Genomic DNA, 23,569 nt, shown 5'->3' with positions numbered 1-23,569 from the left:
GCTCCCAATAATTCACTGAGTTGGAACTCTTAACACCTGTATAGAACTCTGTTGATTTCTGATAACAAAAGCTGGATATGAGCATTTCCAATTTAAGTCTGTTCTAAAGAACACATACACATATAGGTCAAATATTGACCAGACCAAGAAATTACATTTGTAAAGTATCAGGATAACTGCAGTCTACTGAAAATGCAAGTGATGTACATCGACAGTTGCCAGGAGCTTACTTATTCCACATTTATTTTGGGGTCTACTCGTACATTAGTTTCTTTGGTTTAGGCTATTTCATTAAAATACTTAAAAACAACAGCAACATACATGGACTATATACAAGTGAAGATATGCCTATTAATGTGCATAGGAGTATGGGGTTCACAATCAATTATTCGTAAACATAAAAATCAGGATTTAAGACAGGAGAGAGTTTGTATATCTCTACTGCCTGCTATGAAAGAAAATCATATTTGAGCAGGTCTCGGCACAGGAGATGATATGAGCACTGTTACACTATAAACATCAAAAGGTCTGTGTAAACAAAAGTTTAGCATGTTAAAGTAGCTTAAACATAAACAGATATAGAGGCATGCACCTAAAGACAAAGCAGCCATCACTCATACATAAAGCTCTGTATGTTTAAATAAGTGTTCCATTAGAGTCACAAGTAAATTAAGTAAAATGGGAATTTTATAAGAACCCTTATATCCTTTAAAGTTCAATTATGACACAAGTGTTTTTGTCATGAAGTGTCAGTGGCCTATGAAGACAGATTTCTCTACCTGTTTCATAGCAGTCCAGGGGAAGGGAAGTAAAACAAGGCATAGGAATCTCTCTGGAGAAGCTTCTCTTATGTGATGTTTTTTCTTAGACTGAGGAAGATCAATCAAACCAGGAAAGCCACTGAGGCACCTAAATGAACTCTAGCCAACCAGCTGCAATACCATCTCTGGCCATTATTTGTGTGCTGCTGTAGTGCAGTAAACAAAGGGATCCCTTTGTATACAGGCAATGACCATTTCATGTAGGGGTTCCATTTCTGTTACCTGCACGTGTTCTCAGAGCATGCGTTAGCATGCCTTGTCCTGCTATGAGGGGATTCTGCCCTCATCCCGGTCCAAAAGGACCTGTGCATTGGTGAACTGTGGGGAAGAGACCAGCTGTCAAGTCACAATTCTTAGCTGTAACAAAACAGCATTCTCTTCCCTTAGTGAGACCTTGAGGAAATCTGCCCATGGTAGGGTCTCTTTTCCAGGATACCTGCAAATGGGCCCTAACATGTGGGGAATCAAATAGGTAGAAGAGAAAAAGGGAGTGGGACGTGTCAGGGGATTTTTTTGTAAAGTCAAAGATGACCATGGGGTTGCGGTGCTCATCTCGCTTTCAGGCCGAGGGAGCCAGCGTTTGTTCACAGACAGCTTTCCGGGTCATGTGGCCAGTATGACTAAACTGCTTCTGGCACAACAGAACACCCTGACGGAAGCCAGAGCAGACAGAAACGCCATTTACCTTCCCGCCACTGTGGTACCTATTTATCTACTTGCAATGGCATGCTTTCAAACTGCTAAGTTGGCAGGAGGTGGGACAGAACAACTAGAGTTCACCTCGTTGCGGGGATTTGAACCACCAACCTTCTGATTGGCAAGTGGAAGAGGCTCAGTGGTTTAGACCACAGTGCCACCCACATTTTTTTTAAAAAAAAGTCTGTTGGAAATGTTTGCCTGATTTTGCAAAACTTCAGAAACGAATCCTTTTAATTCTCCTGGTTATATTTTCTAGTCCTGTGAAGTTCATTAGCATGATGGACTATGTTGCCTCAGTGTAGATTTTCTGGAAAGTGAAGTCTTCCATTATTAAAGGCCACTCTTGTTTGGCTATGGTAGTGGATTGGAGGCAGTCCTTGATTGTTTTCAGCATTCTATTCATTGTCTCTCAGTCTGGAAACTTGTGTTTCAGGATGTAAGATCACAAACAGAAGATTCTGATGTTAAATTAAAATATGATGGAACAATAAATGTACCAGAGATGAAGATTTTGTTTGTCTCCTCCCCCCCCCCATTTCCATTTCTAATAATAGTTAAGTGGAATCAGAAATGGAGGCAAAGTTGATAAGCAACCTCAGCAAAAATCAAAACAAATATTTTACTGACATCAATCTATATGAAAACCAAAAGGATCTACATACAACAAATGTTCCTTAAAATGTTACAGCAATGTACTTTAGACAATGGAACTGCCGAGCTTTGTATTAGTATGTATTTGCAGAACAGTGGTGTATTTGCAATGTCAGCAAATTCAATAACGGCAGCGATTTTTTCTATTTGGAGCAAACCTGCTGAAAGCAATCCATTTATATATAATGTTCTTTTTTTTAAAAAAAAGGCAAAAAGGATGGGTAGTAATGTGTCTGAGGATCTCTGATGTTTTCTTTCTTTCAGTTTATATTGCATCACTGCAGGAATGAACTCTGGTCATAAAACATATAGCCGCGTCTGAAATTTTGAATAAATCTGTTCTTCCATTAATTCAGTTTGCAAAAAGTGGGAGAACATCCTTTTTGTATCTTCTTTGCCAACCTAAGCCCAATATCAGCCATCCCATTTGTTGTCCAGTGTAACACTTGGCTGTATTGTGTGTTTGTGCTTAATAGTTATATATCCTTTTAGTGATTTACCTATAGACCTGCTAATAGAGAGATATTTGCAACTAACAATTGGGAAGGGAACCCAAGTTTAACAACTTTTCATCCAAGCCAGTGTGGTGTAGTGGTTAAGAGCGGTAGTCTCGTAATCTGGGGAACCGGGTTCGCGTCTCCGCTCCTCCACATGCAGCTGCTGGGTGACCTTGGGCCAGTCACACTTCTCTGAAGTCTCTCAGCCCCACTCACCTCACAGAGTGTTTGTTGTGGGGGAGGAAGGGAAAGGAGAATGTTAGCCGCTTTGAGACTCCTGAAGGGGAGTGAAAGGCGGGATATCAAATCCAAACTCTTCTTCTACATGTATGTGTATAAGCTCACTCCAGGAACAGATTCCTTTTATGCAAAAATAAACACACACACAGAGAGATTCCATTTGTGTTTCATTTCAGCTGGTATGATACAGTAGCTGAGGAAACTGAGTTTATACCTATGCTATTACCTGTACGGAAGCTGCTATGGAAAATATGGGGTTAGAAGGGACAAAATAAAACAGTCACTTTGAATTTATGAAACTGGCTACCAGCAAAACTTGACTTCAGGTCCCTGTGAAATCCATAATCTTTTAGCCGCCTATAGTTGGTCAAACATGGAATGCAGAATTATCTTTATTGGACAGATTTGTTGTGTCTGTCGAGGAATTTCTCTGTGGATTAAAAATTTGCATACATCTGGTAACTTTGTGTAGTTATTGCTAGTTCATGTCAGCAAATTTAATTCCATCATGTAAATTAAAATAGGTGTGCAAAAGGCCGGTTGGGGTTTTAGTTTGGAACTGGTAAGGAATTGCTAGTTTAAGCCACACTTTTTTTTGTCAGCTACTCATATTTCTTTTACGTTTTAATTATAACCCATCAACTCATAAGTGATTGCTTCTGGGTTAGACTCAGATGAATGTCATTGAAGGGTGTTTTAATTTAATGGATCCAGCATAACATCTGTTTCTAAGGTTTTAAAAGCCAATTTATATGGAAATTTATTGTAGCAAAAAGTCAATAGAAGAGATACTTCTAACACTGCTTGTACTGCAAAGTATGAAATTTTAAGAAGTGGAATAGCTCTGATATTACATATTTTTTGTGCTAATTTAGAAAAAGAAGAAGAGAGAATGTGCATATAATTTAGCAATCTCGACTGTAGTGGTCATGTAGTCTGATTCTTTCTGTGTTTGCTCTTATTTTTTAGCCGAGCTATCAAGACAAACCAGGACCTTCTTCCTGAAACGCCATGGACTCAGATATTCTACAATGACTTCTGGGGCACTCTCCTTACTCACAGTGGGAGTCACAAGTCGTATCGACCTCTCTGTACGCTCTCTTTTCGAATTAACCATGCTATTGGAGGAATGGATCCTTGGAGCTACCACCTTGTAAATGTCCTCTTACATGCTGCAGTCACAGGTCTTTTCACAAATTTTTCTCGAATATTGTTTGGCGATGGATATTGGACCTTACTGGCTGGCTTGCTGTTTGCTTCGCATCCCATCCATACTGAAGCGGTTGCGGGAATTGTCGGAAGGGCTGATATTGGAGCTTGCCTTTTCTTTCTGCTTTCCCTGGTCTGTTATACTAAACACTGCTGCACAAGGAACTACTCAGAAGGAACCTGGGGCTGGATCTTGGGTGCAGGGCTATGCGCCACTTGCAGCATGTTGTGGAAGGAGCAAGGAGTGACTGTTCTAGCAGTTTCAGCCGTTTACGACGTCTTTGTATTTCATAGGCTAAAAATGCACCAAATCATTCCGGCTGTCTATAAGGTAAGAACTGTGGCTCGGATGTATCAGTTTCTGCACCATATTGATGAAGTGCATTTATCTAAAAGAATAAAGAATCACGTAAATCCTGCCATATTTAAAACACACACAGAGATGCCTTATGGTAGAAATATAATTCAATTCATTCCACAGTGGTTCTTCTTAAAGCTGGCATTTGGCATTTCCACCTTGCTGTGCTTGGTGTTGTTCATTAAATGCTTCTTGGGCAAGTATTATTGTTGACTTGCTCTAACAGCTTCTTTTCCAATGATGGGGGGTGGGAGGCAGGAAAATGCACATTTTTGTCCTGTAATAATTGACTTTATTAACCATTATTAACACTGGTTCCCAGTTAGCTCTGTACTGCAGACCCTCTTTTTTCCAAAGCCAAACCTTGGACCTCCTACTTTTGAAAATGTTGATATCTCTATGGTAGTTTTTGTCATGTGAAAGGTGCCATGGTCCCCTTGGGTGGGTTATACAGATCCCCTGGGGTATACATATATGCCCTCTCTCTCATAGTGTCTTTGCATGTTCCTGTTTGATTTTAACCAGGTGACTGGCCCGGATTGCATTTACTTGTTCATGGCAACTTCACTGTGAGCAAGAACCATGGTTCTGCACTGTAATTTAATCAACCCTAATGTGTTTTGTGGGGCGACATATTTAATCTTGAATTATGAATACAGTGGAGCTCTCCTAGAGCTGCTTTGCAGCGGGTATGCTTGAAGCCACTCACTATGATGAAAAATGTTAAGCTGGCCAGAAAAACAGGCAGCTGGCCTTGTGCCTAAAGGTGGTATGAACTGATCCTCAAACCAATGTGGGGTTATCTCAAGATGTAACAGTCTTAAAAGAGATACAAAATGTTTTAAACATGTTTTTCTTAATTTTATTTTATTTTTTAAATATAAATTGAAAAGAACTGTGTTTGCACCTCAATATTGTGCAAGATTGGCTTGAAGTGTGTGTTGACTGGACTGAGGAAAATACTCTATATTGAAGCTTTCTTGAATAGCTTCCCACAACTTCTACAAGTGTGTTAAGTAGACTGCTTGTGGTTAGATTGATTTGCCAGGTACATGTAACTTGTGTATCCCATCATTCTGCATGTCAGCAGCGAGATCTGTACAAATTATACTAAAACATTAATGTGGAGCCAAAATTCAGCCAGGAAATGAGATTTGAAGAGGGTTGTAATTATAGAAACTATGCAAATTCAGAGGCCTAATTCTCTTGCAGTTGCAATTCCCAGCCTGAGAACAGAGCCATTAATCAACTTTGCAGATTGCACTATTCTGTCCAATTAGTACTACAAAGCTAATTTGAGCCTTTGTGCTCTGCCTTTGAAAAAGGTGGGGGAAAGATGAAGCAAATGGGGCAGAGGCCACGACAATATTTTGATTTAAAATGCATTGAAACTAGCTCTTTATTGGATATGTTATTAATTCAGCAGTGCTAAATGCCTAGCATTATATGTTCAAGTCACTGTTATAGAAATTATCTGATCTGAATGCACACCACGTAGTGTTAGGAAATGCTACCAAACAACATGCCATTATTATGAGTAGGTCAGTAACCATGCTTTCCAAAATGTGAATTGAAAAAAGTTTCTTTCCTTATTAGTATTTTAAATGGGAAATGTGTAATTCATACGGAATACGTTTCCAGTTATCTGTAGCATTAAATGTGTCACAAATGTGATAATGCAGTCTGTTAATGTAATCTGGTGTTATACCCACAGTGTCATACAATATTTAATGAAATTATATGACAGCTAATTTTAGTTGTGGAAACCTAATGCTCTAAGAGTGACACGGCTAACACTTCACCTTAAGTTTGAACTGGAAAAAAAATTCACACATTCACTTTGAATTAAAGATTACTTCAAGTCTGCAGTTTCCTTCTTTTTTCTGCTACTCCAGAAGTTACATTTCTCAAAGCATGTATGTGTTTAAAAGTACAGAGTCAACCTTGCCTAATGAAACTCTGCAAGCTGGTATCAGAAAAATAAACTAGAAATATCATTTCAATTTTCAAATACCTAGTTGAGTTGTAAGACTTGTTGCAGCAGCAAATTGGCTAGAGTGAAACAACGTGCTCACCTCAGATATTTAGGATAGTATGTCATAATATGATAAATGAAATGTTTAACCTTATTCATTCACTTTTTTCCCACACATCACACCATACAGCTTTTCTGTCTGTTTTTTAAACTCAAACATTAACGGCACAATAATCACTAAAGATCAAGCACCATTGTATAAAATCCCCATAGGATTTCGGTAAATTAGCTTTTTAAGAATGACATTGGGGATTTTTCAGTCTTCATTTGTGACTCTACCCATCGGTGCTCCTGAGCTCAAGGGGTTCCTTTGCAGCACTTAGGACAACACTCTGTAATCATAATTAGAAAACGACTGTGTCCTAGCAAAAATTAGTTCCTAACAACCTGCTATGTAGTAAATGATTGTTAGATTTAGAATGCGGCATGACCTCTTGCCAATTTTGCTATCTACGCATAAGTGATTGGAGACAAATGTGCACACACAAGTGCACTAAACTGTTAAACATGGCCTTTGTTTGTCTTGTGGATTCTTACACTTTGAAGGGCTAAATAAAAGATCGGGACCACAACTGATTACTCCCTTGTGGAGTCCCTTCATTCAGGGTTATTCAGCTGAGAATTAATTTATCCAGCATTTATATCTCATTATAAACGTGTGAAAGTCTGAACAAATATTTGCATTTGTTTGTGCCCTGCAGCTTCCTTTCTTCTAGCGAACAACAGGTGCTCTCTTAAAAAACAAAGCCATGGTTGGTACTTAGGTCAAATGTCTGGAGCAGATTCTTTCATGATTATTCATCTTTTACTACTACTGCTACTAATACATTTTATTATTTATACCCCGCCTATCTAACTGGATTTCCCCAGCCACTCTAGGCAACTTACAACACCAGTTGGTGCTTTGCTAGATAGCATGAGTAGCAGTTCTCTACTCAGTAAACCAAAAGTTTGATAGGAAAAGAAAGCAAGGATAGAGAAAGGATTGATAAAGAATTGGTATCTATAGTCTCAGTACAAATCTAGCACTGCAGTTTCTTAATCATGCTAAAATAGGCAGAAGGGTTGTAGGCTACTGTGGTCCCCTCCCTCTCAGTTAAATATCTTAGCATTGTGTCTGCACTACTAAACATGATTAACACAAAAGGGCCCTAATTTAACCAAGTGAATCGGGTTTGCAGGAACCTGGTTCACATTAGCTATGGTTATTGTTGGCAATGCTGCAACACTACACGGTGGCTAAATATGACATGGTTAGGAAAGAGGGAAGTTAAGAAATTGCTTTCCAACTTTGGGACATAGATTAGACATGAACTTCTCATTCACCATCGTTGCCATTTGGCTTGGAAACTTCTTGTGAAAAATGGAGCAATGGAGAATTTTCAGGATTCCTTTTAAGCCATATGGGAAGTCTCAGCTCTTTATTGTTACAGTTCTGGGCATTAAAGACATAAGAGGAAAGTTTTAGCAAGACTTTCTGGGGGAAACTATTCTGTTGCTGTAAGGCGAGAGGAAGTTCAGCAGAAACCAGGAATAGTTTTGGCTTGACAAATCCAGTTCAGCATGTCAAGTCAAATGTTACTCAAGTTGGCTTCTGAATACAATGTAGTTAAGAAGAGCCTGCTGGATCAGGCCAATGGGCCATCCAGTCCAGCATCCTGTTCTCACAGTGTTCAACCAAATGCCCTTGAATGAACCCCTTAAGCAGGATATGAGTACTCTGCCCTCCTTTGGTTTCCAGCAACTAGTGTTCAGAAGCATTACTGCCACCAACTGTGGAGCCAGAGCATAAGCCATCATAGCTTTCAATGTTTCAGGTTTTTATGCATGATATACTATTGTAGTATAGTTATAGTGATACAAATGGCAATTACTGTAGATTGCTGAATTGTAGAAGGCAGGTATTGCACAACTGGAAGGAATAACTCTGTACAGAGCTGTGATGATTATTCCCCTCTTATTATCTATATTATTTATCTAAAATATTTCAATACCACCTCCTAAGGTGGTGAAGAATAAAGCCATCAAATACAAAGCAACAGTTCAAAGCACCATATCAAAATGGTAATAACTGACCATTCAACTGATATGAAAGAGCAGGGAAAGCTGGAGCAAATAGAAATATTTTAACACCCGGTGAAAACTCACCAACTTAAGTGTCTGATATATTTCAGTGGGAAGCTCATTGTATAGCTTGGGAGCCACTGTGCTGAAATGCCACCTTGCAAGGTTCCACGAGACAAAGCTCTGAAGGTTGTGTGGCATAATATCTTATTGAAGAAGGAGGTCCATAGTGGAAAAGGAGTGGGGAACTTCAATCCCAAGCACTCTAGACCTTTTTATGTGGCCAACACCACTCTCTCAAATCCATACCTGAACTTTCCTCTAGTGCTTTTGCTAGCTGGAACATACTCCTGAAACATAATGCCTGTTGCAATATGTGTATAGATTGTGTATAGAAACCGCTTGCTTTTTGAATGGCCAGAATGGCTCTTGAATGTTTACAAGAGCCATTGTTCCACCCATTGTTTGTCTCTTGCCCTCCCCACCACCTGGGAAGAAAGTTTCCCCATCACTGGGTTTCAGTTTCAAAATCAGTCACAGAACTGACACAGAAGACCCCTATTTTTGGTAGTCAATATGATATGAAATGCCATCCTGAACCATGGATTTCATGCTCTGTCCACACAGAGTTGATTCTGATGATTACTAGAAAGTGAGGATGTTCTGTTGTGGTTGCCCCAATTGTGAAACATCTGCACCCAACATCTCACTGACATCTGTTTTATATAGTTTAAATGAACAGTGAAGTTTATTTTAGCACTGCTTTTGCGATTTGTTATGCTGTTCATTTTATCCTTTGATTTTAGCTAGTTCATATTTTGTATTTTTGCTGTGTTTCAGTGCTGTATGAGTTTCTTTGTTTTGAAGAAAGCCTTTCATTTTTTTTTCTGTAAGGTTTTTCTTTTGTGTTTAGATTGCATTTTTTCCTGTTCTGTGTATTTTATTGACATTTTATGTAAGCTGTTTCTAACTCACCCTCTCTTCTATAGACATAGTTTTAGATAGGGTTTTAGAGCTGACAAAAATCCTGTCTCATTATTAAGGTAACAAGAATTATAGAATACATTGTTTATCATATACAATAGTAATCAAATCTTGAAATTAGTTTAAATGGTTTCACTGGTAAGGTAATCAGCTTATTCTGTGAAGGGAATATTAATATTTTCTATTACACATTTGCCCTTTATGACAAGGCATAAGCATAATGTTGTCAGAAACTCAAACCTTAAGAAGCAAAGAAGCAAAATCATTTGAATGTCCTCTAGAATTTCCCTAGGGTGCAATTATTCTTTGAGGCATGAGGTGAGAATATAAGTTTTCATGGGGATTTGTACAGATGGTGTTAAAGGTTGCTTGTCATGTTGACTTTACATGCCAGTTGCTAACTTCAAGAACAGTATGGCTTATTCTCAGGCACATCTATTCTTCAGGGTATTGGTGGACTTGTCACATGCATTCAGATGATTTTCTCCCCTTCTCAATATATGTTGCCTTTTAGATGACTGACACAAAATTTTGCATGAAAGGACAACCTTATGAAAACCCAAATTTTCAAAGAGCCTGCATTTAACACAAATTAGTTCAAAGTATATTTGGGAGATTCTTTCTAGAAAGAGGTATTTGGCAACTAGTTTATATATTTCACAGAAAAATCTTCATTGCTAGACTCTGGATTATTTTAAGTGGTGTTAGTGTGTGTTAGAGTAGATGCTGGATGATCTTTTTTTAAAAAAAATATTGACCTTTCTCAACAGTCTGACCCAATCTGACACTTCTAAGCTTGATTGTGGGTTAGCATGCAACTCCCAGTTGTATTCTGCACTTTTGCGGATTTTGCGGTGCAGTTTCAGTGTGCGCACGTAAAAAGACTCGATGGCTTTGTAAGGAATTTTGTGTCAGCAGTTTGCAGTGCATAGTGGCCTGGAAGGTTCCTGTGACCTTGCTTTCTAAACTTAATCTCTTTGACTCTAAAGAGCACCAGATGGTTTCTCTATGCTCTGCTGGGTTCTAAGCCCTGCGATGAAGAGAAAGGACAGGAATGCTATGGAGTTCTTGCACTAATACCTATTTGTGTTTCTGATTTAGCCTGTTTACCACTTCTCTTGAATGGCTGTATGGTTTCCACTCATGCCTGTTTCCGGTCTGCATTCAAATGAACAGGTTATACAGAACAGTCAGGTTGCTGCAATGCTGCAGGCATGCACCCACTTAAATATAATTAAGCCAATTATCTTCCTCAATGTCCTGAGATGTGGTGATCTAAAAAAAAAAAAAAAAAGGTCCAGTGCAATATCTATTTTATGTTAATTCCTTAATTGTAATAGAGGTCAAAAATCAGCAGACCTGTCATGGCATGTATAGCAGGTGTTCCATTATGTTGGCTATGATGGACGTAACCAACGTGGTGCTCTTAGAACATTGCTGGACACCTGCACTCACTACCCCCAGCAGTGGTCAGGAATGATGGGAGTTGTCTTCCAGCAACATATGGTGGCCTCTCCATAGGTTATGGTGATTCCTGCGAGTTTATGCTCATTTTCATCCCTTAGTCAGTAATGGGAGCACTGAATCCATGCCAGGCAAGTATGATTGTTGGCTGTGAAGTTTATTGTAGCGATCTATTCAGTTTCTGCGTCTTAGCAATATTTTTTTATCTGTTACATCCTATGTGTGCTTGAATTAGGATCTGTGCTATGTGTGCCACAACTATAGTAACGCAAAGTTATTATTTTTTACTGTTGCACAAGTAGGAAAGTTTATATTCAGATTTCATTGATGCTGTTAGCTCTTTCCTTGCTGGCATTTTCAGAATTTGACCTGTGGAAGTTGGAACATCTGATAAAACACCACACATCTTTTCCCAGCAGGCTTGCAAATGTTGAAAACCTATCCAGGGAATGATGGACAGCTTGATGAAAGTACTTCAGCTGGAGCACGATGCCTAAATGAGGCAGAATTCCCATTAGACACATACCTTTAGGAGCTAATACAATTACTGCAGTTTGTGGCGCAAGTTGTCTAATCTCATGAGTTTGGCTATTAGCAAAGAGGGGTGGATGCACAATGTCCTTAAGAGTGGCAGCATTGTCAGCGTAATTTAGCACACACCGATGAGCTGCAGTAATTGCAAAAGACCATGTCAGGTCAGAGTCATTGCTCTAGATCATTAAAGTGAGTTGGTTTTACACTAGCCATCCGTTAACTGATTACAGCATATAATTATTACAAAAAGCTGAAACATAGGCAGATGTAGTGGTTCTGACATCACTACGGAATTTAACTGGCGAATTGATGCAAGGTTAAATTATCTTCCATCCCTATCATGCTGTGGCACACCTAACAAGATGAACTATGTTAAAGGTTGTAGGTTGCATGAAAATAATTCAGCTGTTAGTCATTGTCTTGCTTTTATTGATAAACTCAAGATGTCAATCTGACAATATATGCCATGTGATTTATTATATGCTGGTAACATTAGTGCATAATCTTTCAGCATATATTGTCTGGAGTAAATGATGCATGCTTTATTCAGATTGTGGGTTTGTGTCTTAAGTTGATCCTAGAAGATGAATAGAAAAATCTATGAATCTATAATATCAGTCAGTTGTGGCTTACAGGGTGTGACTAGTATTTTTTAAAAAAAAATGCTGGGGAAGTAACTTTAGGAATTACAATACCCTTTTAAGATCAGTGTTTCAAGAGACACCATATTTGAAAGGTATTTTTTGCTTTCCTGGAATGGTACGATAATTTGAACAAACTGATAAAAGAAGACCCTTTTAAGCCAGTTTAATATGGTTATAATAAATTTATTGCAATACATGTATCATTCAGATAAGCAAATTGCCAAATGCTAAAATGAAGCCTGTCTGTGGATGAATTTAAGCACAGGGTAAGATAATGTTGGGATAACAATGGAAATCACTGGGTAAGTCAACTAATGTTTCTCATGTCATTATATATGATGAAAATCTACCATGTTATTAGATAGGAAATAAAAGTATGAAGAAATGTACTTCCTCTCTGTTAATGTACTCATTTGCAACCCGTTTTGCATATCTTCATAATCCTATCCATATGTCCACATATGCCCATTCTACCTGAAGCTGAGAGTGAGCAGGGATTGACTGCTAGTGTAAGTTATCAGGAAAAAAACATCGTTGATTCCCAGAAAACGAAAACGAACCATTCTTCACATGCACTTGGCTTTTCAGTTGGAATATTTCCTTAAATAAGAGTTTCCCCAAAACTAATCTTTTTCAATGTAAAAATTAGAAATGCTTTCCTGAGAATTTTCAAGGGCAGGACACCAATTATTGCCTGGAATCCTGGGAATCTTGGAAATCTCCCAGCTTCATTCACAAGAGATAAGGATATTCTTGGTGCGCATATACAGGAATGTCATTGTTGCACACTTCACTAGATAGTGGAAGTAATTACCATGAGTAGCCACCTGTGCTGTGTGAGAGGCAGCTGGTCAGTGCTATAACTTCAGTCAGGTGTCAGTTGGAAGCCCACACCACCTGTTAATTACCCTTTCCCCTTGTGGGTCTCCTTTGTCTGTCCTCTAAATAGAGAAACACAGATGTTTGTGTACATTTTAATTAAGTGCAGACCTAGTATTAAGTGCTATGGTTTAAGATGCCCACTTTTATTTTGAGAAGAATGTGCTGCCACCTGTGCAAACAGAAAATCTAAATATACCACAATTTACATTTATTATACTTGGATATTCAAGACTCTAACACTATTGCTAATTAGCATTTAGATGGTTCCTAGGTAGTAATTTTGTGTGCCTCTCTCTTATTTCAAGTAACTTCTGACCCCCCTTTTTTTGTAACTTTATGCCATCTATCTATCTATCTATCTATCTATCATCTATCTATCATCTATCTATCATCTATCTATCTATCATCTATCATCATCTATCATCTATCATCTATCATCTATCATCTATCATCTATCATCTATCATCTATCATCTATCATCTATCATCTCAGCCCTAGAATCCTGGATTATCTCCTTTAATGCTGACAGGAAACTTGCTGATCGCAATGCATTTATAGATTTTTAAAGAAATAATTTGAACCAAGCCATCTGGTAGGATGGGAAATTGGAACAGCATATCAGAAAATGCATTCTGAAAGGGAGTATATAGTGGCTTTGCTTTGATTGGTGAGAAGAAAGTTATACAAATTGGATGACCTTTTATATGGGCTGGGCCAGAGGGAATGTGACCCTTCTTGCTTTACCTGGTTCTCTCCATGGCTTTTGATACCATCAACCATGGTATCATGCTGGACTGTCTCTGCAGGTTTGGAACAAGAGTCAGGAGGTCCATTCCTGCCTATGAGACTTGTATCTGAGAGTATCATTGGGTGACTGCATTTTCACCCCCTGGAAGCTATGCTGTGAAGGTGCCACAAGGCTCCATCTTCTTTTCCCCACTATTGTTTAACATCTATATGAAGTGATAGGGAATAGTCACTCGGGAATGGATTTGGGGCGGAGTGTCATCAGTATGCAGATGATACCCAGCTCTTTTCCTCTGTTACAGTTGAGCTGAGTATGGCTGTGCATGTTCTGAATTGGTGCTTCAATTAGTGGTGGACTGGATAAGAGCCAATAAGTTGAAATTAGAAACTGAAGCCTAATAAGATGGAGGGGCTGTGGATGGATGGTTTCTGTTTCCAGGAGTTAGGATAGCTGCCTGATCTGGTCAGGTCTGCATACCTTCTGAAGAAAAAAGAACACAGCCTTCATCCCCAAATGTTCAAATCTTTCCCCATCTTGGACTGGTGTTCCAGGTAAGGCCATTTCTGGACAGGCATAGACTGTTCCATGCATAGGTAAACTGAATATTTGATTATTGGAAGGTGCCCTGTGTGGAGCTACCAGGTAGAGCACATCACAGTAATATTAGTTGTTTCAGTGCACAATGCAGTGGTTAGGGGCACTGACAGGAGTGACCTAGCATGTGCATATGATATCTCTTCTTGAAAGAACAGGCTGTCAATTTGCTATCAAGCTCAGTCTTAAGGTACTTATATCTGTTTATGAAATTTTCAAAATTTGGAACCTGTATATACCTTTCCCCAATATACTCCTGCCTGTATGTTGAGGTTTTCAGATGAAGCCTGTCTGGTCTGCTGAGGTCAACTTTGTAGCAACTGGAGGGAGGGCCTTGTCCATTGTGGCTCCCCCTCTGTGGCTCCTTATCTGTGGGAACACCTTCCCACAAAAAAGAAAAAAAAGAAAAAAAGAAATCCCAGCTTTGGGAAGCAATGTAAGATTATACTATGGGGACACAGTGGTCTCCAGTCACACTCAAATATGGTTTTGAGAGTTTTCCCTCTTGAATTTCTTGGTAGTAGCTATTTTTGTTTGTATTGTTGCTGTATAATGTTGACATGCAGTGCAGTTTTACAGTAGAAGTACTTGCGCACTGTTCACATTTTTTTGTTTACATGGATAAGTTCTAAATTTGGAGAGTCTCGCTCATTATTGAGTTCTCTTTGTCCCTCATGTAGGTTTTGAAGCTATGTAATATTGTCTTCAGTATGTTGCAGGATTTATTAAACCAGGTTGTTGAATCAAAATAAACAATTTCCTGTTATATTATGGCCTTGGGAAGGGAAGAGAATGTTTCTAAGTTATAGCAATAGAAGGAGCAGTGGTTCATACATAGCAAATTCACTATAAATGAAGCAAAGCAAAAAATCACAGAGAATATCATTAGAATATCCTGGGGCACAGACAGAACTTTCTCTGTCAAGGTGTGTTTCCCCACAGCCCTGCTTTCCACACAGTGCCATAAATCATGACTGAAACTGTGTGTTTCTAGATGCCAATATTTTACAACATCCAGAGTGTTCTTTCTGCTTCATCTGGGATGCTGGATAATGCTTCAAAATACATATTAGGGCAATAAAAAAAGGTAAAGGTAAGGTACAGGACCCCTGGACGGTTATGTCCAGTCAAAGGCGACAATGGTGCTCATCTCACTTTCAGGCCGAGGGCGCCGGCGTTTGTCCGCAGGTAGCTTTCCGAGTTTACCTTTTATTAGGGCAATATCTTTATCAGGCCTACCAAAGTGTCAGAAAATAGAAATTCCAGGTTCCACAGAACTCTTCATCAGGCTCAGTGATGCAGAACTCAAGGAAGCAGAGCTGAGTAAGAACTGTTTTTTTTGTTTTTTTTTTGAAAGGGCCTTCTTTGAGAGTTTACTAGCTTCTCCAACATTCTGTCGTAAGATTATTGCCAAATACAGACATGACTTGAGCAATATAGCCCTTTCTCTCTCTTCCTTACTGCATTTTTCTTTAACCATCTAGCCTGGGGAAAAGGTCGAGGGAGCTTGAAAGTTTGCACATACCATATTTTTCGCCCTATAGGATGCACTTTTTCTCCTCCAAAAATGAAGGGGAAATGTGTGTGCGTCCTATGGGGCAAATGCAGGCTTTCGCTGAAGCCTGGAGAGCGAGAGGCGTCGGTGCGCACCGACGTCTCTCGCTCTCCAGGCTCCAGGAAGCTATCCGCAAGCCTTGCACGCCCGGGGGGAGTTCCCCCGGGCGCGCAAGGCTTGCGGGCGGCAGCCGGCAGCGCGGAGCACGGGGCGCCCTTCGGAGGACGCCCCGTGCTTCGTGCAGGTGTCGGCAAGCTTTGCGCACCCGGGGGATCTCCCCCCGGAGCGCAAGGCTTGTGGGCGGCAGCCTGCAGCGTGGAGCACGGGGCGCCCTCCGGAGGACACCCCGTGCTCCGCGCAGGTGTCCGCAAGCCTTGCACACCAGGGGGATCTCCCCCCGGGCGCGCAAGGCTTGCGGGCGGCAGCCGGCAACGCGGAGCACAGGGCGCCCTTCGGAGGACGCCCCGTGCTTCGTGCAGGTGTTGGCAAGCCTTGCGCACCTGGGGGATCTCCCCCCGGAGCGCAAGGCTTGCGGGCGGCAGCCGGCCCTTCGGAGGACGCCCCGTGCTTCGTGCAGGTGTTGGCAAGCCTTGCGCACCTGGGGGATCTCCCCCCGGAGCACAAGGCTTGCGGGCGGCAGCCTGCAGCGCGGAGCACGGGGCGCCCTCCGGAGGACACCCCGTGCTCCGCGCAGGTGTCCGCAAGCCTTGCGGGCGGCAGTCTGCAGCACGGAGCACGGGGTGCCCTCCAGAGGACGCCCCGTGCTTCGTGCAGGTGTCGGCAAGCCTTGCGCACCGGGGGGCGTGTGGGGCGCCCTGAAGCAGAGCGCCCCTCGCGCCAGGCAGACATCGGCCAGCCGCACAAGCTCGGGGGACAGCGGGGAGGCGCAGCACCGCCATCCCACTGTTCCCCGACCTGGTTTTTTTGGGGGGGAAATAAAGCAATTTCCCCCCCTTTATTTCCCCCCCCCAAAAGTAGGTGCGTCCTATGGGACGGAGCGTCCTATGGGACGAAAAATACGGTAGTTTTATGTCATTTTGGTTGGTCTAATACTGGTATTACTCTAATAGGTAATTTGGATTTTTTTTTTATGTGAGCCACTGTGGCTACTTTTTACTTTTCAAGAGTAATGTTTGGTTCTATATCTGTAAACAATCTATTGGGGGAAATGCGATATATGTTTGGATATGCTAGCTACCATGAAAATATCAGACTTACCCACTCAGTCCTTTTCTGAGGATATGCCTTAACTTCATATGACTCTTGAGCTCTTCCCATAGGCGGGAAGTTTAACAAATGAGCAGAGCAGCACAATGTAGTTATTTATTAGGGTAGGGCTTACCATTAGCAGTGTTGGTAGTACACTGTTGTGGCTGCTGCCACTGTGAATGACAGCAGTAGGAATTGTACTGGCAGCTTGGCTGCCATTTTGCAGCATCCGCAATGGCCTGGAGTTGTTCCAAGGCATTTGGGGCAATGATTTTTGCCACAAAACAGGGAGTGGATATGTGGGGGGGGGGGGAATTCTGTGAAACTTTTTTTTTTTTTTAGGTGGGGTGAGAAAATATTTCTCAGAAAAGTGTCTCCTGGGAAATCTCTGCTCAGGTCCACCCGAAAAAGAGTACATGGGTGACCCCAGCTATGTCCCATGGGTCAGACAGCATGAGAAAATTCTCTTGGAAGGGAGCCAAAGGTAGAGTTGTTTTCGAGTCAATGTGATCTCATGCAGGCATTTTAAAAATGGGTGCATTCTGTAGTTTCAAAATGAAAACATAAGGAGTGCCCTCTTCTGGGTCAGATGCCATGACCTTCCTAGCAGCTTGGCTGCTAACTGATTTTTAGCATCACAAGTATTGGAAAAGATCTTCTCTTCTCCCCTCTGCTTCTCAGCTCGCTCTTACAACCTTTTGCTTCCTATGCAAGCTTTCCAACTCAGTCCCATGTTTGTGTATACGTACAAGACTTCTTTGTCATAAAAGTCAATGCACCAAACTATTCAGGGTGCTGCTTTCCATTTAGTTGGCCAATTACACTCTTGCTGTACCTTAGTTCCCCTTTGGGAACACGAGACAGCACAACATAGTGCTGTCTGTCCCTTGGAGTTCACTTTCTTGAACCAAACACATCTCAGGTCATTAGTGTCATTGGCCAGGCCATTCTGAGTGGTGGTGATGTGGGATTTTGATTGTCTGCTTAAGCTGGGGTTAGTATCTTTTCCTTCCTATGTTTTTTTCTCAATTCCCCATGCTTTATTGGATCTTGAATGTTTTTTTAAGTAAGTGCTTTAGATATCTGCGAAAGAACAACCAGTCCAAAGTAAATATGTACTATAAAATTATTGTTTTTCTAGGGAAATATAAATGCCAGTGTTTAGAATGTTGTCTCTGCATTTTATTTTTTTGGGAACCCCTCCTGGGTGAAAGAATGAAGGATACTGGCATTTTTAATGAACTGTAGAGCTACTTATCTGCCCTCAGGCTGACTGCTGGCAACCTAGCAGCCATCTTTTCAGCCTTTCCTTTCCTCTAGAGCCGACATATTTCGATCTATTCCTGAACTATCCTAAATTAGGACATTACATTGGTATGAGGTAGTGAGTTTACAGTGTAGGCACCCTGAGCATTGGAAGACTCAAAACTAACTTGTGCATAATGAAAATGGTATTTTGATCAAAGTTTTTTTTAAAAAATGGGTGGTGTGGGTGTCAGTTTTAAGTTAAGGAATGGGATGTGTGTCAAATTCTCAAAGCCAAGATAGCACTGATCTTCACAACCAAGATTAAAAGCTTTTGGCCCATCCCTCTGTACAAACTTAGTCTGAAGCTGCACATCTAAATACAGGTGGTAGAATGAACGGTGCCACTATAGATCGCAGATGAGAGCTCCTTCGCATTTTACTTTTGAAATACAAACTCAGGTAGAAACCTAGCACATTATTGATAAGGCTGGGGCAGAACTTTTCTCCCCACTGCACTAATTAGCTTTGCTTTTAAGATGGGAAAGGTGTCTAAATGTCCCCAGCACTGCTACTATCACCATATGTCCTGAAACTGGTACACTTCAGGACTTTAACCAGCTCATTCTGCTGAAACCAGTCCTGATTCAGGGTTATTACAAAGCATAACTTCCTGTTGTTAACTTCATGGGTTGACATTTGTGTTCAAAATTTTTGCCTCTGATATTAATACATCTAAAGGCATAAGCTTAATTACATGAAAGTATATTTCAACATTTCTGTAAGGCGCTACCCTTTTCTCTTTCTTTGGAAATTCTGCTGCAACAGCTTTTCAACAGTAAGTAGCATGGTTTCACTAAAATAAAAATGAGGGTGTGTTTTTGCTACTGGAAATGAGATAGCTGCAACATACATTTCTCACTTTTGAATGTTTATTTCTCTTTGCTGCCTTTAGGAATTTAGAGAGTGCAAAAGCTTGGGACAAATTTTGTGTAAACATTCATGTATCTGCACTGGGGGACTAGCTATGCAGGGCATTTTCACAGCATCTCTTATACTGTCTCTCATACTGAGACCTCCGGGTATAGCGTGGTATATAAATTCATTTAACCAATCAATCATGCAAAATTCATTTGAGGCCTCTGTTTCCATAACAGGATCCTTGTATGTCTTCATGCATGTGCAAGTCATATGGTTGTGATGCATATGATCCCCTCCCCTGGGGGGTTGCTCAGCCTTTGCAAAGTAATCACACTGAGCCTTTATTGCTAACAGTAAACACCTTTTGTTTTCTCACTGCCGCATGGAAATTTCCTTCAGCCTCAAATGCTGATTTTTGCAACAGTATCACTTTGCTAATGGGTACTACCTGTACAGTACTGATGAGAATGTGGAAGCTGCAGTTCAGCAAGATCTGGAGGGCCAAAGGTTCTGCACACTTGATCTAGCTTGATCTAACTGGCAGCATGTTTTCAGAATCTGGGACAGAAACTTTTCTCGTCACCTGCTGCCTGATCCTTTCAAGTGGAGAGGCATGGAATTGAACCTGGTGCCAGATACATGCAAGCTACTGCCCCATAATTAGTATTATGCAATCGTTAAATATATTTGGTCTTCATCAAAGCGGCAGAGGCACTAGCATTGCTTGTCTTTGTGGGGAGGCATTTACCGGTACATAGCAGACAACTGAAAAAGTGACAAAAGTATTTATACAACATTTCAATTCGCACATTATTTATTTATTTATTTTAAAATCTGGGAGTATATTTGCATTACTGTAATGATGTGTTGTCGTGGTGGGTTGAAATTCATGGTGTAAGGTTTGCCACAATAAAGACTGAAGCTGCAGGCAGTGGCAACTGAAGCCAGAGATTGCCATTCATCTTACTTTGGCAAGATCTAGTAAAGGTGAAGCCAGGTAGGCAGGCAGTTGGGTGTTCCAGATCTGCAGGACTTAAACAGCTCCTGGAGCAGAGCTGAATCACACATTAGCAAATATCCCGAAAAGTGCCTTGGGCACTGGTTATCCTCAGTTAAGAATAGATTCCTTGACATTTATCCTCATAAGGACCAATATGAATTGATCCTGAAATGGAGGATTCTGAACAGAAGTGCCCTGGAGATCTCTTGCTGAACCATTGTATTTAAAATAATGTTTACCCCACTGTTCATCTAAAAAAATTCCTCTCCAGTAGCTTACAGCAATCAATAAAATACACAGGACATTGCACAATAGGAGAAGGATTTGGGAGGAAGCAAGGAGCAAACCAACCTCCCCTTCCAGCAGGGAGGGGAGAAGGAAGCTCCATGCTGTTGCTCCTACTCTGACCAAATGATGGGACTAGGGTGGTCTCCCCACCCACTCATCATGATCTTCTTGGGATGCAGCCTCTCAAGCACATGACAGAGGCTTTGCAGTCCCATGTCATTCACAAGCCTGACAAGTAAGCAATTCAAGGTGTGAGTGACAACATATTTTATAAGCAGGCTTCTGTAAGCCTGAACGTTAGAACTGGGGATCAACAACACTGGCTTCCATTTTTTTCTGCACATTGAAAATATTGACTGATCTAGACCAGTTGACAGCAAACTTTTTCAGCAGGGGGCTGGTCCACTGTCCTGCAGACCTTGTGGGGGGCTGGACTATATTTTGGAGAAAAAATGAACAAATTCCTATGCCCCACAAATAACCCAGAGATGCGTTTTAAATAAAAGCACACATTCTACTCATGTAAAAACACCAGGCAGGCCCCACAAACAACCTAGAGATGCATTTTAAATAAAAACACATTCTACTCATGTAAAAACACAGATTCCCAGATCGTCTGTGGGCCGGATTTAGAAGGCGATTGGGCTGGATCCGGCCCCCGGGCCTTAGTCTGCCTACCCATGATCTAGACTCTGCCCCATTGCTGTCAGTTGCCAGCCTTCATTTTGCCTTGGAGCACTGCAGGTCCCTTAACACTTTGAAGGTGTGAGCTTGAGGTATTCTGTTCAGTAAACTTTGCCCTGTTTCTTCTGGTATATGTAAATCTGGCACCAGCCTGCTTTTCTAAGACACAAAAGGGCTTTTACTTCAGCTGAAACTCAGCAAGGTGGGCATACATGTAACATAATATATCCTCTTCATATTTAGGGTGCTTTTAGTCTCTTCAAGAAGGTCTTTCACTCATTAAGGAGTTTCTATTATGATAACTTTGAGAGGAGGCCGCAGTCCTCAGCCTTCCCACTGAGTTGAAGTCTCATTATAAATTGTCTCTTTATGTTTCCAAAATGCTGGGTTCCCAAGCTTAGCTCATTAATGAGACAGGAATGTATTTCATAATGGCTGGCTTGTTGCACCAGAACCACACAGAGTAAAAAAGAATGTTACAGTTTAATTCATTGGTGCTGGAAACACATTTGCACTTCAGCAAGCCTGCTAAAGAGAACTCGATGAAGATTGATTCCAACTCTCCCCCCTCCAAAAATGAAATTCAGTTACTTTTGTTTTTCCTGTGTCTCATCTGTATATCTACGTTTTTTAAATTTTTTTGACAAAATACATAGGAATTATTACTTTAAAAAACAACAACAACCCAGTGAAACTGAACTTTGTTTGAAGAATATGCTGTTTTTGAAACAGAAGGAAAAAAGAATGCTTTCAGTCAGCCACAAAGACCAAATTGCTTCACAGCTAAAACTGGTTCAGCCATAGTCTGCTCCCTGGCGGGAATGGCTAAATCTCTTACTTTAAGATTACTCCAAAAGCTGGCATTCAAATAGCTTTTTGCGTAATGGCATAATAGGTTAGGGGTTCCTACAGTCTCCAGTGCAGAATCAACAATTGAACTCTTTAGGTGCTTAACATTCTAGAAGTTTACTTTAGAATTAGCTTGCCTTTAGAAGGCAAAAGACTGCTAAGTATTTGATTTCCTGACATTAGTTTAACAAAGAAGTCACCATGTCAGCTACAATACCATGAAATGGAATAAGCATTTCCTGTTCTATTCTCTCCACAAGGATCTTTGTCCCCACCCCCACCCCTTCCTTTCACTTGATTGAGGCTACCGTTTATCAGTTGTTAAGTTTCTGATAGTTTTGTATGCTGAGGATCTAACGGCTATATTAAGAATGTTAAAATGTTTTGACCTATATAAGAGATTCAGATGTATATCAAAAGAATTTCATGTCATTTTATAATTTCTTAAGTCTTATAACAACATGCATTTAACAAATCTTCAGCTTTGGGAGGACTCTTCCTACCCCATGTCCAGCCCATCAAATTATTGTATTACATTTGCGGTAATTTACTGTTGCTTGAAGGTTTTGCACCTTTTAATACTGAGCTTGCTGATAAATGGATTGTCAGATACTCATTACCCATAGCAAGAAAATGGTACTTGATGCACATAATTTTAATTTGTTCCTTTCATTCTTCTTCTAATAGTGCTCCATTCCAATTTCCACTTAGTAGAATACATAGAAAGTTAATGAAAAAGCCAAACTCCAAAGCAGGAGAGTCAGAGAGAGAGAGAGAGAGAGAGAGAGGGAGGGTGAGACCAACACATGTAGTTTACATGATTTATAAGGCTAACCCTTGCTTTTTCTTACACTTGGGGTGGGCACATCATTGCTCCCACATGGGAGAAGTAACATTTCATCTGGGATACCAACTCTGTGGAACTTATCGTACAAGTTTTGTGCCTCAAAAAGGAAGGTGAAATCTCAGTAGCTGAGGCTCCCTGGGAATTTGGCATCAACATGGAAACTTAGATTTCTTTGAAGCTTGTTTTGTGTATGTGTGCATTTTGAGCTAGGGAGGTAAGGCTGGCTATTCTAAAAAGCTGCAGTCTGCTATTGGCTTATCCTTTAGCTGCAACCACCATGCATTGTTTAGCTCAGGGTTCTGTCAGTGGTTGAGGAAAAGCCTTTTCCACGGAGAATTCTCACATTTTTCGATGTGTAATATAAATTGCCTTATCCTTACCCTAGATTGTCTCAGGGGAGTAGAAGTGTTCACCAACAATGTGAAATTTACAATTCCGTGAAGCTGCAGTCATGGGGGCTTCAGGCTGCCGATAATATTAATGTAAACAAAAATAAAATAAGCCAGTAAAAGTTAATCCTAGAAGCAGCAATTTTAAAAAGAGCGCG

At 40.7% G+C, this 23,569-nt stretch overlaps 1 protein-coding gene across 1 annotated transcript in view; it reads left to right on the top strand.

Annotated features, from left to right (window-relative positions):
* TMTC2 (transmembrane O-mannosyltransferase targeting cadherins 2) overlaps window positions 1–23,569 on the top strand; it is a 204,573-nt gene that overhangs the window by 85,867 nt on the left and 95,137 nt on the right. The window contains exon 2 of the mRNA XM_081878578.1: window positions 3,878–4,448. Coding sequence (XP_081734704.1) covers window positions 3,878–4,448 — 571 coding nt within the window. The remainder of the gene's footprint in view (window positions 1–3,877; window positions 4,449–23,569) is intronic.

This window comes from Podarcis erhardii, assembly GCF_964252035.2.
Source record: "Podarcis erhardii genome assembly, chromosome: 10".
In the NCBI taxonomy this organism is placed as follows: domain Eukaryota; kingdom Metazoa; phylum Chordata; class Lepidosauria; order Squamata; family Lacertidae; genus Podarcis; species Podarcis erhardii.
The sequence above is the reverse complement of the archived record's forward strand: the minus strand, read 5'-3'. Positions and strand labels throughout refer to the sequence as shown.